Source organism: Myotis myotis, unplaced genomic scaffold (assembly GCF_014108235.1).
Source record: "Myotis myotis isolate mMyoMyo1 unplaced genomic scaffold, mMyoMyo1.p scaffold_m19_p_12, whole genome shotgun sequence".
Classification (NCBI taxonomy): domain Eukaryota; kingdom Metazoa; phylum Chordata; class Mammalia; order Chiroptera; family Vespertilionidae; genus Myotis; species Myotis myotis.
In genome coordinates this window covers 28,079,380-28,094,605 of record NW_023416316.1, presented here as the reverse complement: position 1 = coordinate 28,094,605, position 15,226 = coordinate 28,079,380, and the positions used below count along the sequence as shown (strand labels likewise).

The window sequence follows — 15,226 nt, the reverse complement described above, 5'->3', positions numbered from 1 at the left end:
AAGCACTTTGCATAAAGTAATTCCTCTTCGAAACAACCCTATGAGACTTGTATTACAGACGAGAAAAGTGAGGAACAGTGATGCTGAAAGTCTCTCAAGGTTATAGTCACGCAGGTAGGAAGCAGGGAACCAGGTAGTCGGACTTCATACCCATGTTCTTCACCTGCCCACAGTTCCAGGCACAGCTGGGGTACAGCCAATGGCCTCTGCCTAACGTACACCTCACACACACAGCTGCTGTGTGGTCCAGCACCTCCCCTTCCTACCTGCTGGGAACAGACAGATACAAGTAGCCAGGCCCATAGCCACGTCACAGGATTTCTTACCACCTGCACAGCTCAACCCATTCATTCACGGGTTCCCATACCTCTCCTCCCTGGAGTTTCCCATGGAGGTCCGTCCAGCTCAGAGACAGCTTAGTAACATCTCACAGGTCCCTTGTCCTTTCTCCAGGCTCAGGGAAGCAAAGCACTGGGACAGAAGAAGGCATGAAAGCTGGGCCTCTGTGGACACCCAAATGACAAGATTTCCCTACCCTCTCTCCGGCAGTCCTGACTGGAACTTCAGACCCTCAGAAGCCTCCTACCAACCGCCCACATGTTCCTAGGGCTGGCTGGAGCCTTGGTTCCACACAAACTCCCACCCACCCGGCCTTCGTTGACTCAAGTGCACTCCTCTTCTCTCTAGGGAAAGTCATTGCCCCAAGGGAAACAGCAGCTGCTAAATTTGCTAATCATGGAGTAATGTGTTCTCTGTCCCACCCCACCCAAAGAGTTACTTGAAGTTTGACATTGTTAAACCTCAGTTTCCTCATCTGTAAACATCTAGAAAATAGTCTCTCTTCTGTCTGCCTCCCAGGCTGATAGCTGAGTGAGGATAGGATGAGTTAGATAAGAGGAAAGCTTCATACACTGCAAGGCACTGAGTGAGCAGCACGGATTTCTGGCCCCATCTGAAAGCTACTGTATATCATTTTCCTACCCACCCACAGGCATGGCTCGGGGTATGACCATGGCCTCTGTCCACAGTGCTGAAGCCACAGCCAAGCCAGCTGGGACTCTTCAGTCCCTCTTTTTTTTCTTTTGTAATATACTAATTTATTCATAAATAAACTTAATTTACAGTCTTACATTTTAACATTTATCAAAAGCAAAAATATAGGATACTTCACAAATTTGTGTGTCATCCTTACACAGGGGCCATGCTAATCTCTATATCATCTCAATTTTAGTATATGTGCTGCCAAAGTGAGCACTTCGGTTCCTCCTTGTCTCACCTTTAAGTAAGCATCACAGTGAGATTTCCAAGCCCAGGGATTGCCCTGAAACTCAAAACATATTGCCAAAATGTTTTTATTTCATTTGTTTCAAGTATCTTTGTTTTTAAAGTCAATATAACACTCCTTTCAAAATAATAACCGGTACAAATGGGCAAGATGTGATTTAGCAGCTCAGAGAGAAAAGATGTTGCAGTCTTCACTTGGTACGGGTGAACAGTATTAGTGGCTACAAAAAGACTGATATAACCTGAGGCTACATGGAACGGAGTCCGAGTCAGAGGAGAGAGCAAGCTGGCTTACTTGTACACTGCACTGGCATGCGAGAGAAAAAAAAATCTAAAAGCTAAATCAGGCTCCACAGACTGAAACCCAGACAGGGGAGCATGGTCTTAGTGCCTGGAACGGAACAAAGCAGAGAGGAACCCATGAAGGCCTGAGGGGTGTTCAGCCTGGAGAGGAGCAGACGTGAGGGATGCAGAGGCTGATACCTGGCAGATGGGACCTATAAGGGCAATGTGACCTCAAACACAGAGCTAAGACCAAAGACGGAGTAGAGGCAGATTTCTGCTCAGTGGGACTACACGCTAACTGTGTATCAGCAAAGGCAGTGAAGCGGTGTGAGCATATCAAAGAAGTGTTCGTTGGGGAGGAGGATGCCATCCAGGTATCCAGTACTCTTGAGACCTATGATGCCAGGAAATGGTTAAGTACCTTCTGGTGAGTGTCCAGCCCTGAGCCCAGCTGAGCTGTAGGGAGATCCATGATTGTACAAACCTACATGACCCCCAAAGCATCAGCATAACTGAGTTAGGAACTTTAATTTATTTAGTTCAACCTTTACCAGCAGTTCTCAACCTGTGGGTCGTGACCCCTTTGGCGGTCGAATGACCCTTTCACAGGGGTCGCCTAAGACCATCCTGCATATCAGATATTTACATTACTATTCATAACAGTAGCAACATTACAGTTATGAAGTTGCAACGAAAATAATTTTATGGTTGGGTCACAACATGAGGAACTGTATTTAAAGGGCCAGAAGGTTGAGAACCACTGCAAGGACCTGATGTTGCACGCCCTCTGCTGGTCATTCCTTGCACTGTCCTCTCAACCAAGGCAAGAAATGACCCCTTGAGCCCTTATGGTACAGGTCAGTATAGATTCAGAACATGCAGCGAGATGCCAGACAAGTACCAGAGCGTTAGATCGCTGGTCATTGTCCAATCAAAGTACAGGAGGATCAGAACTGAATCTTCGGATGAGTTCGAAAATCTGTATCTAGATGAGGGCTCATTCATGTCTAGGAGGAGGGCTCACACTAAGGCTGGGTTTGGCGAACTGTCTGGTTCAGGACTAAGACTAAGGCCAAAATTAGGACTCAGTGTGGGACTGAAGTCTAGGCTCAGGTGTCAGCATGAAGTATGTATCCAGGTGAGATGCTATGGGTCTGACCTCAGGAAGAAGTCAGTCTGCATCCAAGGTAATGGGATCAATGTAGCGTTCCTGTTCCAGGTGGAAGCATCAGGTGATAAGCACCAGCACTGGAAAACGCAGCACAGATATTGCCAGGGGATAAATATAAGGTACGGGGGACAGAATGAGGTAGTCACTAATTTCTAAAGGCCTCCCAACCTTAAAGATAGTAATGGGCAAGCTAGGGCCCCCTCTCTCCTCAGAAGGTAAATCTCAGTATTCTAGTTCCTATTAAAGCTCCCTACCAACCCTAATACTGTCACATACAAATCACAAGTACAATCTGGGGACCGGAGAAGTCAAAGGGCTAGCTAGTCCTGTCACTGCAGAGAGCTGGCAGCTGTGGGGGTAGTCTTCCTTTCCCCCAGGGTACTGTTTCTACTGGCAACAGTGCCTGGCAGCCTCCCACACCCAGATCTTAGCAACCAAGGGAGCCCCTGGCAACTGCTGCCATGGTAACAAGACAGGGAACTGAGCATGGGATGGAGGGGGAGCACTTCCCCCGAAGCTTTTAGGATATGTGCAAGATAGGGGGCTCCCCCTCCCATACACAGTCTGGGATGGAACATGTGCTCCTGTCTACCTCCCCATTGGCACCCACCCCCACGTGTGCCCCCAGGTTTCCGGTTCCTTCAGGGTGAGGAAATGAGGAACACCTAGGATTATGACATCCCATGGGGAGGGAGGGTAAATGGGGTGTTTGGAACTGACAAGATCACAGATGCATGCATACACCAGCAGACACGATGTCAGTGTGTCAACAGCCATGAAGCCACACTTCATCCACTCTTTGTCACACAGACACAGGCTTACACAGTCATTTCATCACACGTGCACACTAACACAAATCACACACCTACAGCAAATAACACAGAGTCAGGCACACTACCACACAAAACTAATTACACACACACTCTCTCTTGCTCACAAATTGCATTACAGATATAACAGTACAAATAACTCCCAACCAGACAACCATTCACAGATGCACTCACACACCCAGATATCTGTGATCGTTCAGGCTAACAGTTAATTTTGTGAGGATTATCTATATGCCAGGCTCAGAACTAGGTGCATCATGTGTTACCTTAATTAACCCTCACAATAATCCCATGAGGTACTGCTGTTGTCCATCCCCATTTTACAGAGAAGAAAATGAGGCACAGATGTGGCAAGTAACCTCATGAGGTCGACCATCTGTCTCCAGAGCTTCCATTTTTCTGCCCTAGGCCTCACCCTGATTCCTCACACACACACTTGACACATCGGGGCAATAGGGAACCCAGCAGACAATGGAGTCCGTGCCACCAATACCTGAACACACAGCCCTGAACCCTCAGAGTGCTAAGCCTACACGTTAGCATTCACAAGGACCAGGTTAAGGGCCGGTGACTAAATTTTCTGCCTCCGTGTTGGCACAGGCAAGGCTGGAGGAGGCAAAATACACAACTGGAATAGGAGGAAACAGAACCACCCACAAACCAGGCCCCCATGCGTCTGGAGTTAGGAGAGCGAGAGCCTCCAGATCTAAGGAGACAGCACCAGTCCTGGCTCCCTTATCCTACTTTGCCCATCTCCATGTCACACTCTTCCATTCCCTCATCACCCCACCTCCCCTCCCTGTCTCAGTCTTCCTCACTCCATCTCTCCCATCCCTTTGCTGCTCACCCCATCTCCCCTCCCTTCTATTCCTTGTTCCCCTTCTCATCTTCTCATCTCCTACCTATCTCCCCTCCCCTCCTTTCCTCAACCCCCTCATCCCATCTTTTTTTTAAAATATATTTTATTGACTTTTTACAAAGAGGAAGGGAGAGAGATAGGGAGTTTGAAACATCGATGAGAGAGAAACATTGATCAGCTGCCTCCTGCACACCTCCCACTGGGGATGTGCCCGCAACCCAGGTACATGCCCTTGACCTGAATCGAACCCAGGACCCCTCAGTCCGCAGGCCGAGGCTCTATCCACTGAGCCAAACCGGTCAGGGGTCTCATCCTATCTTCCCTCCCTTCTCTCCTTATCCCCCAAACCCCACCTCTCCATCCCCCACCCCACCCCACCCCACTTCCTTTCCTTTCTTCAGACCTCACAGTTCTTTACACCTGGACACCCATAGTGAGTACCAGAAAGAAGACAGGTAGTGGAGACTGCAGTCCCCTCGGCCTCTCCTGCTCTGCTCTGTAGCCTAGGGACTGATGCTCTACCAGCCTCAGTGTCCAGCTCTATCCAGTTTGCACGACCTCATGGGTGTCCACACTCTGTCTCTGAAAAAAACGGCCAAGAAAGAGGGTGAGAGCTTCTGCCCTGGCCCTTCCTCTGTCCTCAAACCCTCCAAGAACTCCTTCTCTCTCTTCATCCTGAGGCTACCTCCCCCCATCCCCCGCCACCTCCGCCCCCTTCTCTGTAGCACAGATGGGCCTGGGAGACAGTGACGTGGGCGCCAGGCACCGTGTCTGCTCGAGCGTCGGCTTCCGCTGGTGACCGCCTCCGCAGCTCTGCCTGCTCTGAACAGCGGGGACACCGGGCTGAGATTTAATGGGGAATGGGGGTGGGGTGGGACTGAAATGTACTATTCCGAGGGTGTTCATAAAGGAGATCAAGTGGAACTCGGATGAAGGGCTAAGGCGGGGCGCTAGGATAGGAGAGATCATAGGAGCAGAAAGAATTAAGAATAGGGTAAGCCAGGAGATCTGGGGGGGGGGGGGGGGGAGGGAGACTGGAGATCACATGGGGTCAAGAAGAGGGAAAAGCAAGGGTGGGGGTGTAAAATGTAGGACTTCAAAGGGAAAGTGGGGTGAAAGACCATAGAGAGAACTCTAATGGGGGCTGTGGGGTGCTCGTGAGGCAGCTGGGATGCGGGGTTATACCGAGAAGAGAAAGGGACTCGGAAAGGGAATCAGGGCGGCGCTAGACCTGGGGGGGCTACCAGGTTGCAAAGGCGAGAGCAGGGCCCTCAAACTCTGCGTGTCCGCCGGGGCCTGTTTTGAAATCCAGGCCTGTTTGAAAGGTCACGTCAGGTAAAGCGAAATCAGGTCGAAGACAGATCACAGTGGGTAGAAAACAGGTTAAGGAGGGGCGACCTTTTGACTCCACTCCAGAGACTACACCTCCCAGAGTGCACTATTCTCTCTCCTACCCTCCAAAATGATGAGGGGGAAATGCCCAGGGTCACCGCCCATGGTGGGCGCGCTTTTCCTTTAAGGCTACCTTTGACATTGCACGGGTTCCAGAAGGTTCTCCCGGGATTCCAGCTGTGGCCAGTACGTCCCACCTTCCCAAACCGGAGATTGGACTAATATAGCAGCGCACCCCACCTCCCGGCTCGGGTCTGAGCCCCGCAGACGAACCAATAAAATCAAAGGGCGCGTGGAGTTGCCACCCTCTGGCCCCTTCACCAATGACAGAGAGCGATCGTGAAGAGGCGTGGTTGACGGATCCCCGAGCGCACCAATCAGAGCCCCACCAATCGCTGCCCGGAGTGTGTGCGCGTGTGGCCGGGTGACAGGGGTGGAGAATGGGCGGCTATCGCCCAGCTACTCGTAGAAAACTGTCCAATTACAACAGAGGTTTGAGCTGAGTGACGGGCAGGCGGCGCAATGGGAAGCGTGGGGGCGGAGCCGTGGGGGCGGGTTCCCGGGCCCGCTGTCTGCGGCCGGCGGGCAGGCGACTCCTGTCCCGAGTGGAGGCTGCGGAGCCGGAGCCGGGGGAGGGGGCAGTGGCTGTCGGACGGACCGCGGAGGCGCCCGCAGCTCCTCACCGGTGAGGGCGCCGATCTAGGACTCGGGGATCGTGGGCGTGTGGGCGTCGCGAAGTCAGGGGTCCTGGTGTCCGGGGGTTGGGACACTGAGGGCCCATCGGCTCTTCTGCGGTAGGGCGGCGGGGACTCAGGCTCTGCCAGGTGCTCGTTTTCCGCGACCCTCTTCCAGGGGACGGCCAGCGTCTGAGCCGGGGGAGGGTCGGGCCAGGTCGGATTGGGTTCCGCCGGGGAGGAGGCGTTTCTGAGCCGGCCCAGCCACCCAGCACCGGTGACATCACCGACCACCCTCCCCCGCCCGAGCCCCCTTCTCTCTCCCCCTCTGCTCGCCGCGCCTTTTGTCCCGGCGGGGTCGGCTCTGCCCCGCCCCTCCCCTCCCCGCCCATCTGCGAGGGAGGAGACTCCCTGTCAGTGACTTCATTGAGTAGGTTCTGGGGGATTGGGGTCGGGTCCTGCCCGACAGAGAGGCAGAGGAGCTTAGGGCTTCTCGGGCCCTCACAGACAATCACACCTGCCACAGGTACACACGCTGCCACTCGCACGCACGCTCGCACTGCCAGCCTTACTGCCACACGGTCACACAGCCATTCACAAGCAGCCAGACATTGCCGCCCTTAAGAGCTGGTGGCCACTGGACCCCATCCCTTCCCTCTCCACGCCTGGGCATCAGGTCCAGCTCCTGTTGCACGGGACAGGCCTTGCTGGGTAAGTGCCTCTGAGGACCCGAGGAGGTGACTGCCAGAGCTGCAGCTTTGCAAGCAGGCTCCAGCGGAGCGAGCAGAGGTGAGGGGCTGGGCTGGGCATGTTTAAGCGCACAGTGCTCTCCTGCCCATCCCCAGCAGCATCCCCACTGCAGGCCCGAGGAGCTTTCCGGAGCTTCCCACACTTCTGGGGAGAAGACTTCTTAGCCAGCTTGATGTTTAAAATTCAGCTGGAGCCCTTAAAACTTCGAGCGTGGACGCTGAATGGGTTTGTAAAGTTTCGGTAAGTCCCTCCGGAGAATGGCACTCATGCCCGTACCAAGTCAAATCCTCCACATCACACCCCCCTCCATTGCCTCCTCGCTTCCTCCATTTCATCCTCATCTCCTTCCCATTACATGTAAGTGCCTTCTACCGCACCCCTACATTTGAATGAAGTGTACACCTTATCATTCATCTCAAACCCTCCAGGCATCCATTTATTTTCCACAAACATCTCCAGTATTTTAATTCTCTGCATCTCTCTTTCAACCCCCTGGTAACCCATTTTCTACCGCAGCCACTGCCATTGGTCACCCTTTATCCCCCTCCATCAGTACTTCATTTTCTGTATCAGCCATCTCCCCTCCCTAAACCAGTCCCCCTTGCCATTTCTCCTCGTTTTTCATTCCTGCCTCAGCATTAGCATCCTTTCTTCTCCATCAAAGGCAGTGCCATGCCATGGGGCTCCTTTGTCATTCCAACGCGTGGCTTTTGGGTAGGGGGAGGGAGGGAGAAAAGGGCAGTTCTTGAAAGAGATCACCCTGTGTCTGTGGAGGCAAGAGAATTATAGATCTAGAACAGCCAGCAGGTGGGTGCCAGGGAGGAAGCTGGCCAAATGAAGAGGTAATGCAGGGACATCAAGAGGATGGTGGGAGAAGTGGCAAGTCTTTTATTTGCCCTCTGCCTGGAAGCTGCTATAGTTCCCTGGGGCACCCTGCTGGTGTGCTAGGATTCCTTCCCAGTCCCTGGGGAAAGAAGATGTGGGCCAAGGCAGAGATGGCAGACCACCCCCAGCTCCCGCTCAAACGGCTTTTACTGCTGCTTCCGAAAATGGCTGCCCTCCCCCAGCTGCTCTTTCTTCTCTGCCTCCTCCAACCCCCGCCTCCCCCACCAGCCGTGACATACTGATACGGGGGAGGAGGGGAGTACCCACCTTTTGGGAGCCTTCTCTTTGTCAGAGTGAGGTGACTCCCAGAACCATGAGTCAACCTAGCCACCTGCAACAAGCCCTGTGGGGGCAGGAGCTAGGGCCATGGTCCCTACCTATCTGGAGTCTTGAGGCCTCCTCTTACCCATTACAGCCCTCACTCCTGCCAGGAAACCCTGTACCCCTCGCTGAAGTAGTCAGAGGCAGAAAAGCAGGCCTTAGCTGTGGCTGCTAGCCCAGGACATTGCTAGAAAGACTCCGGTTCTCTGGGCTTTGGTAGGGGTTGGCATTGGCCAAATCTCAGAAGGGCTGGAGAATGGCTTCTGGCCATTCTCCCAAAAAGCTTTAGATACAGGAATGTCCCCTTCCCTGCATATTCACCACAGGGTCATTGGTGGAGGGAGATTGGCATGGAAGAATTGGAGCCTCATGTTTCTCCCTCATATAACAAATGCCCTGCATCCAGCTTAGAGGGGACTATCAGAGGAGTGTGGGCCAGATCCTAAGCCACTGGGCAGGTGAGACAGGGTAGGTATTAAGGAAATGGTGGTTAGTGCCCAACTGCCTCCTAACAACTAAGGTTTAAAAGGCCCTGTCACCAGGACGCTTTTGTTCCCTAACATTAGTGCTTAGGCGGCACAGACATGTCTTCACACACATTCTGTGTGTAGACACTGGGAGATGAGTAAAGGGAACAGTTGCCCTGATTGGGGGAAGGACAGTGATCATCCCCTACTAATGAGGGAGTTAGAAATGGCAGTTACCAAAGGCTGTGAGTCATCCTCTGATCTGAGTCACATGTGAGGCTTAGCATAGTCTGGGGATGGAGAGCAGGGGTGCCTGGGGTCTCCAATGCAGAGAGAACTCCAGGCACCCACACCCTGACTCAGCCCGGTTGGCCAGGACAGCTGGCTGAAGATCTAGGCCTGTCCCCAGTCCTAGGCCACTGCCCCAGCTGCCCTTAGCCTGGGCACCATGCCTGAGGCATGGCGTAGGAGACCACGATACTCAGGTGACCTCACCCCGTACATTGATCTTCACCAGCTTCGGTGCGTGGCTTTGTCAGTCCATGGTGCCACCTCACTCAGCAGGTCCTTTCGGGGGTCCTCAGTTCGACCCAAAGATGTGGGACTTAGTCTAGCTCCAAGAAGTGGGCCAGAGCCTCCCGCCTGCTGCTGGGAAAACCCAGGAACTGAGGAAAGAATCACAGAATCTTAGAATGTCCAAGCTGGAAGAGATCATCTAGTCCAAACCTTTCGTTTTACTGATGGGGAGACAGAGGCCCACAGAAAAGTCACACTGTGACTTTTAGGGATCGCAGGATCATCAGGAGCAAGACTGGGGCAGAAGGGAATAGAAGCACCAAGGATTGGCCCTGGATTTCTTTCAGAAACAAGGAGACCAGTGCCGGTCCAGTGGCTGTGATGGGAAAGGATTATTACAAGATTCTTGGGATCCCATCGGGAGCCAATGAGGATGAGATCAAGAAAGCATATCGGAAGATGGCCTTGAAGTACCACCCAGACAAGAACAAAGAACCCAATGCTGAGGAGAAGTTTAAGGAAATTGCAGAGGCCTATGATGTGCTGAGTGACCCTAAGAAACGAGGCCTGTATGATCAGTATGGGGAGGAAGGTAAGAGCAGCACTCCAGCCTGCTATTGGACCCCTGTCCTTGTCTGGGGTCCTAGGTGACCCAGTTCTCATAACCAGGAACTGGAGACTGAGTAGGGGTGAGGGAGGCAAGTGTTCCTAACATTGACACCCAGAGGAAAGAGACCACCCACTTCCCAGCCTCAGCTTACCATAGTTCCCCCCACCTCTCTCTGCCCCTCTCCCTGCTTAAGTTCAGGCCTGAGCGAGGTCTGAAGCTAGAATCAGAGGCCTTCCCCCTCCCACCCCCCTTCCCAGCCCTTATTAGTCCAGCCTGAAGTCCCTGCTGCTTCATTGGCTGATGAGGAAGGTTAGGGAAAGGGAGTGTGTGGCTCTCTGAGGACAGAGCATTTACATTCATCAGCATAAAAGTTTGACCCTTAAGCAGCCTGGGAACTAACCACTGGAGCGCTGAGCTAGAGACATGGTGGTTCCCTTCTCTGCCCACTTCAGGCCATCAGAACAGAGGTATGGCTTTGCCTCGCTGAGGAAGTGGCAGAGATCCAAGGGTGGAAGGGAAACTGCTGCTGGCATATTGCCCCCTCCCTGGGGTAGCTGGTGGCCACGCACAGGGTGGCAGGAAAGGCCCAAATAAAGCCTCTGAGAGGGCGGCCCCTCCCAGCACATCCCACGGGCATGATGTAGCAGCTAATTCTGGGCCTGCCCCTCAGGGCCGCCTGCCCCCCGCCAGCCGCAGGCACCTGTCAGGCTATATTAAGAGACATAGTCACAGCTGAGGACTCTCCTTCCCGGGAGAACTGTCCTTCCTCCCTAACTGCACGCACCTTTCTTTTACATTCCCCTCCTTACTCTCCCCACTGTAGCCTCCAATTAGATAGGCTAACCATATGCACTGTGCCTGGCAGAGTAGGCACTCAAAAGAATGTTCTTTTCCTCTCCTCCTCCTTGCTTTGTGTCCCAGGCCATTATCTTCTGGCACCCCAGTCCTCCCAGCTCCCTCTCGTATGTCTCCATGCCACTAGTTCCTTCCATTTTTCCCTGCTCACCTACCAACTCCCAGATTCACCGGGCGTCTTGGGCCGGGGGCGGAGGGGGGGCGGGGGGGGGGGCGCGGGGGTACTTTCTCAGCTAAGAATTTGTTTTTCCTCTGGGATGGAGGAATGGGAGGAGAGGTGGGGAAAGAGGGTCGAGTTGCACACACCATGCCACCATGTGACCTTTCTGGGAATTGCACTCATTCCTCCACTTGCCTCACCTTTGTTTAGGAAGGTGAGAGCTGGGAGAGAGCTGGGAATTTAACCCTCCTGCATGACCAAGCCTAAGTGAAGGGCAAAGCTCAGCCCCTAGGCCCAGACACTGGGTTCTAAAGCAGATCTGCAACCCAGGAGGATGCAGCACAGCCTTAAGGAGACAGCCAGAGCCTGGGGAGGGAAAAGCAGCCTTGGAAATGTGGGTTATATTTCTGTCCGCCCTGCCTCCTCCCCATCAGCCAGACAGAACAGTTGTGCACATAGACTCTGTACTCAGCCCTGGCTGGGGACAAGTTGTTCCCAGCTTGAAAAGGGGGTGGTAGTGGTACAGCAGGAATCCCCACAGAGAAATTACCCCTTCCTGTTGTCATTAGTCCAACCTCCCTCTTTTGCTGAGCTTTGCCAAGCTTCTTGAACTCACCTGATAATCACACCTCAACAGAAGGAAAGAACAGACCCTGCGTCTTCAGGAAGGGGTGAAAAGGCCGCTGCCACAAGTCTCTGAACTGTCTGCCACTTGGCCTCTCTAATGAAATCCAAATCTAATGAAATAAGAGGCTAATTCAGGCTCTGGCTTCCATAGCCAATTGAAATTCTAGATAAAAGGCCTTAAAAAAAGAGTCCCTTCCCGTAGCTTGGGCTCCACCCTAAGTCTACATGTTATAGATCACTTCTCAGTGTTAATACCCACCTCGCTCCTTCCTCTGTGCCCTACTATCCCCATCCTCACCACTGCCATCTCCCCATTAAGGCTGCCTCCTTAGACAGGACCTAACTCCAGCAAGAGCAGCTGGGGTCCCCACCCACAATGTGCCAGCTCATTCATGCATTTTGGCTGCTCTGATATTAAGTGTGAGGGAAAGGCTTGGTGTTATATAACTCCAGGGAACTCCATTCCCATTGTAGTCTATGTCTATACAATGTGTGAATGGCACCCCCTGCAGTTGTGCAACACTGTGAGCCCTGACTATGGGAACAAAGCATTTGAAAACTTTCTAAAGAAGTAGCTCCTCACCTCCAAGCTAATGAGCTTTCCTGCTTTGGGGAGCCCTCCTTATTTCCCATTTGGCAGAAGTCAGGGAAAGAAGAAATTGCTAGAAGCAGAGTGAGAGTGGGCCTCCTCCTGGACCATATCCCCACATGATTTAGGACAAGTCACTTACTAGCCCCTGTGTCATCAAATCTTGCCCACTTGCCTCATGCTCTGTGGGTCTTTGGAGATAAGCAAAGATTTCAGAGCCAGATATGACTTGTAATGTGACCCCAGGCCAGCCACAAAGCTCTGAGACATCTTTGGGTCATGGTTACATGGGAGAGATTACAGGACTGGATGTCACATCCTCTAAGACTTCTACTCTTAGCTTTTCCACCCATTGGGAAACTCAGCCTCTTTGAACCTCAGATGTGTTTTATTAAAAATATAATTAAGAGTAAAAATTAATCTTGCCAGAGAACTTTCTTACTGTATTAGGCCAGCCCTCTCTCTGGGAATTAAACATTTCGTCTTTCTCTAGGTCTATGAGTTGGGAGCTAGAAAGCAGGGAGAGGAGACTGGGGTGGGCCCAGACCAGCCACACTGTCCCTAACTTCTCCTCCCTCCAGGCCTGAAGACTGGCGGTGGCTCGTCAGGTGGCTCCAGTGGCTCCTTTCACTACACCTTCCATGGGGACCCCCATGCCACCTTTGCCTCCTTCTTTGGTGGCTCCAACCCCTTCGATATCTTCTTTGCCAGCACTCGTTCCACTCGACCGTTCAGTGGTTTTGATCCAGATGACATGGATGTGGATGATGATGAGGACCCATTTGGCGCCTTCGGCCGCTTTGGCTTCAATGGGCTGAGTAGGGGTCCAAGGCGAGCCCCCGAACCACTGTACCCTCGGCGCAAGGTGCAGGACCCACCTGTGGTGCATGAGCTGAGGGTGTCCCTGGAGGAGATCTACCATGGCTCCACCAAGCGTATGAAGATCACGAGGCGGCGCCTCAACCCTGATGGGAGAACTGTGCGCACCGAGGACAAGATCCTGCACATTGTTATCAAGCGTGGCTGGAAGGAAGGCACCAAGATCACCTTCCCCAAAGAGGGTGATGCCACACCTGACAACATCCCTGCTGACATAGTCTTTGTGCTCAAAGACAAGCCCCACGCTCACTTCCGCCGAGATGGTACCAACGTGCTCTACAGTGCCCTGATCAGCCTCAAAGAGGTGCGGCCTGGGTCAGGTTGTGTGTGTGATGAGGGGGGGTAACAGGGACGTTCTTTCCCCATTTTAATCTTTTTCTCTCTTCCCAGTCACTCTACCCCACCTTTTCCTCACTATCTGCCTCATTTTCCCCAGGCACTGTGTGGCTGTACCGTGAACATTCCCACCATTGATGGCCGAGTGATCGCTTTGCCCTGCAATGATGTCATCAAGCCAGGCACCGTGAAGAGACTCCGTGGGGAGGGCCTTCCCTTCCCCAAGGTGCCCACCCAACGGGGAGACCTCATTGTTGAGTTCAAAGTTCGCTTCCCAGACAGATTAACACCACAGACACGACAGATCCTTAAGCAGCACCTGCCCTGTTCCTAGGCTCTGCCCCAGCCAGCCCAGAGTCTACCACAGCAATACCCCCTCACTCGCCCCACCCAATGTGCACCCAACTTGATGTCCACTGGACACTGGCAACTTTTTTAAATGCAAAAAAAAAAGCCACTGTTTTTTTCAGGAAAATGTTCCTGTCCCTGACCCCTTTCAGAGCTGGGCTGCCTTGGGGGAGTGGGAGGGAGGTGGGGAGAACTAGCCCAGACCAGGGGTCAATTTTCATGTCACTAGCTTTGAATCCAGTTCCCACTCCAGTGGCTGGAGAGTGACCTGAGTGCTACTTGAAGATATAGAGATTCCTTGTCCACGCCTGTAAATAGCATACCCTCCTTCCCCGCTCAGCTTTGCTGACACCTCGCCTCTCCCTTCCCTCTGGTTTCCACCTATGGGGGAGGAAGAGGATAGAAAGGACACTGCTTTCCCACCCCAGCCCCACCCCCTGGTCCACAGTGTCCGAGGTTATCACACACATATTCACACACACCTAGAGCTGTCTGTGCCTCTCCCAGGTTGAGATAGAAAGGGAAGGTCCATAACCGGGCCATTGAGCACGAGACACTTTTCATTTGGGGCAGGGAGGTGAACTGGGCCCTCAGCAGCCTCCAGGAAAGCTCCCCTGCCCAGACCCCACAGAACTGAAAGCTCTGTCCTCCCTGTTGCTCTCAGGAGTGTGCAAGCATGGAGGGAGGGGAAGGGGGCCTGCGGTATTAAAGCTAAGAGGTGGGGGGCAGGATCCATCTCCCAGCCTTCATCAGGAAGGGAAAGGGCTTTGGGGTCAGGTGGCAGCTATTCCCCAGCAAGAGATTCAGGGTCACAGGTTTCTCCCCACACCTCTGAACTCAGGGCCTCGCCACCCCAAAACTTCCAAATCCCATTTTTGTGATATGTGTAACTACTTATTTCTTACCCTTCATGGAGGCTGTGCGGGAAATTTCCAGCCCTTTGATGCCTATGTGACTCCACCCCATTCCCAGAGTTGTGAAAGATCCAGTAGTGCAGGATCTAGGGTAAGACTGCTTCAGCAAGGTCCTGGGGTGGGGTCTTTAGGTTTTCTCACATTGACAAGCCCCTGAATGTTTTTATAGTAGTTTTTTTTTTGTATTTTTTGTAATGACAGTATTATGAAAAAAATAAAATATTTTAAAAATATGGCATCTGAGCCCCAGCCGGGTGGCTCAGTTGTTTGGAGCATCATCCTGTACATCAAAAAGGTTGTGGGTTCGATTCCTGGTTGGAGCACATACCTAGGTTGAGGTTTCATACCCAGTTGATCACATAAGAGAGGCTCGATCTCCAATTGGAGCGCTTATGAGAGGCAACTGATCCTCTTGATGTTTTTCTCTCTCTCTCTCTCTCTCTCTCTCTCTCTCTCTCTCTGTCTTTCTTTCTC

At 52.7% G+C, this 15,226-nt stretch overlaps 1 protein-coding gene and 1 non-coding gene across 5 annotated transcripts; one reads left to right on the top strand and one right to left on the bottom strand.

Annotated features, from left to right (window-relative positions):
• Positions 1–1,151: 1,151 nt before the first annotated feature.
• On the bottom strand, positions 1,152–1,255 carry LOC118667848. The gene has a single exon (XR_004971424.1). It is a non-coding gene; the product is annotated as a U6 spliceosomal RNA (small nuclear RNA).
• Positions 1,256–6,382: 5,127 nt separating this feature from the next.
• On the top strand, positions 6,383–14,987 carry DNAJB5 (DnaJ heat shock protein family (Hsp40) member B5). Of its 4 annotated transcripts, none has more exons than XM_036330492.1 (5): positions 6,384–6,506; positions 7,341–7,485; positions 9,782–10,026; positions 12,857–13,458; positions 13,591–14,987. In XM_036330492.1, the coding sequence occupies exons 2-5, from the start codon at positions 7,418–7,420 to the stop codon at positions 13,822–13,824; spliced, it is 1,149 nt and encodes a 382-aa protein (XP_036186385.1). In that variant the 5' UTR covers positions 6,384–6,506; positions 7,341–7,417; the 3' UTR covers positions 13,825–14,987. The 4 variants fall into 4 exon arrangements, with proteins under 4 accessions (XP_036186388.1, XP_036186385.1, XP_036186386.1 ...); XM_036330493.1 differs by having other exon boundaries at positions 6,390–6,506; positions 7,022–7,485; XM_036330494.1 differs by having other exon boundaries at positions 6,407–6,506; positions 7,344–7,485.
• The last annotated feature ends 239 nt before the right edge of the window (positions 14,988–15,226 follow it).

Bases quoted from the DNA above. Each gene is read 5' to 3' on its own strand.
- DNAJB5 (XM_036330493.1), top strand. From the start codon at position 7,304: ATGTTTAAGCGCACAGTGCTCTCCTGCCCATCCCCAGCAGCATCCCCA. The intron at 7,486-9,781 runs GTAAGTCCCTCC...GATTTCTTTCAG, and splicing joins AATGGGTTTGTAAAGTTTCG to AAACAAGGAGACCAGTGCCG. The intron at 13,459-13,590 runs GTGCGGCCTGGG...CATTTTCCCCAG, and splicing joins CCCTGATCAGCCTCAAAGAG to GCACTGTGTGGCTGTACCGT.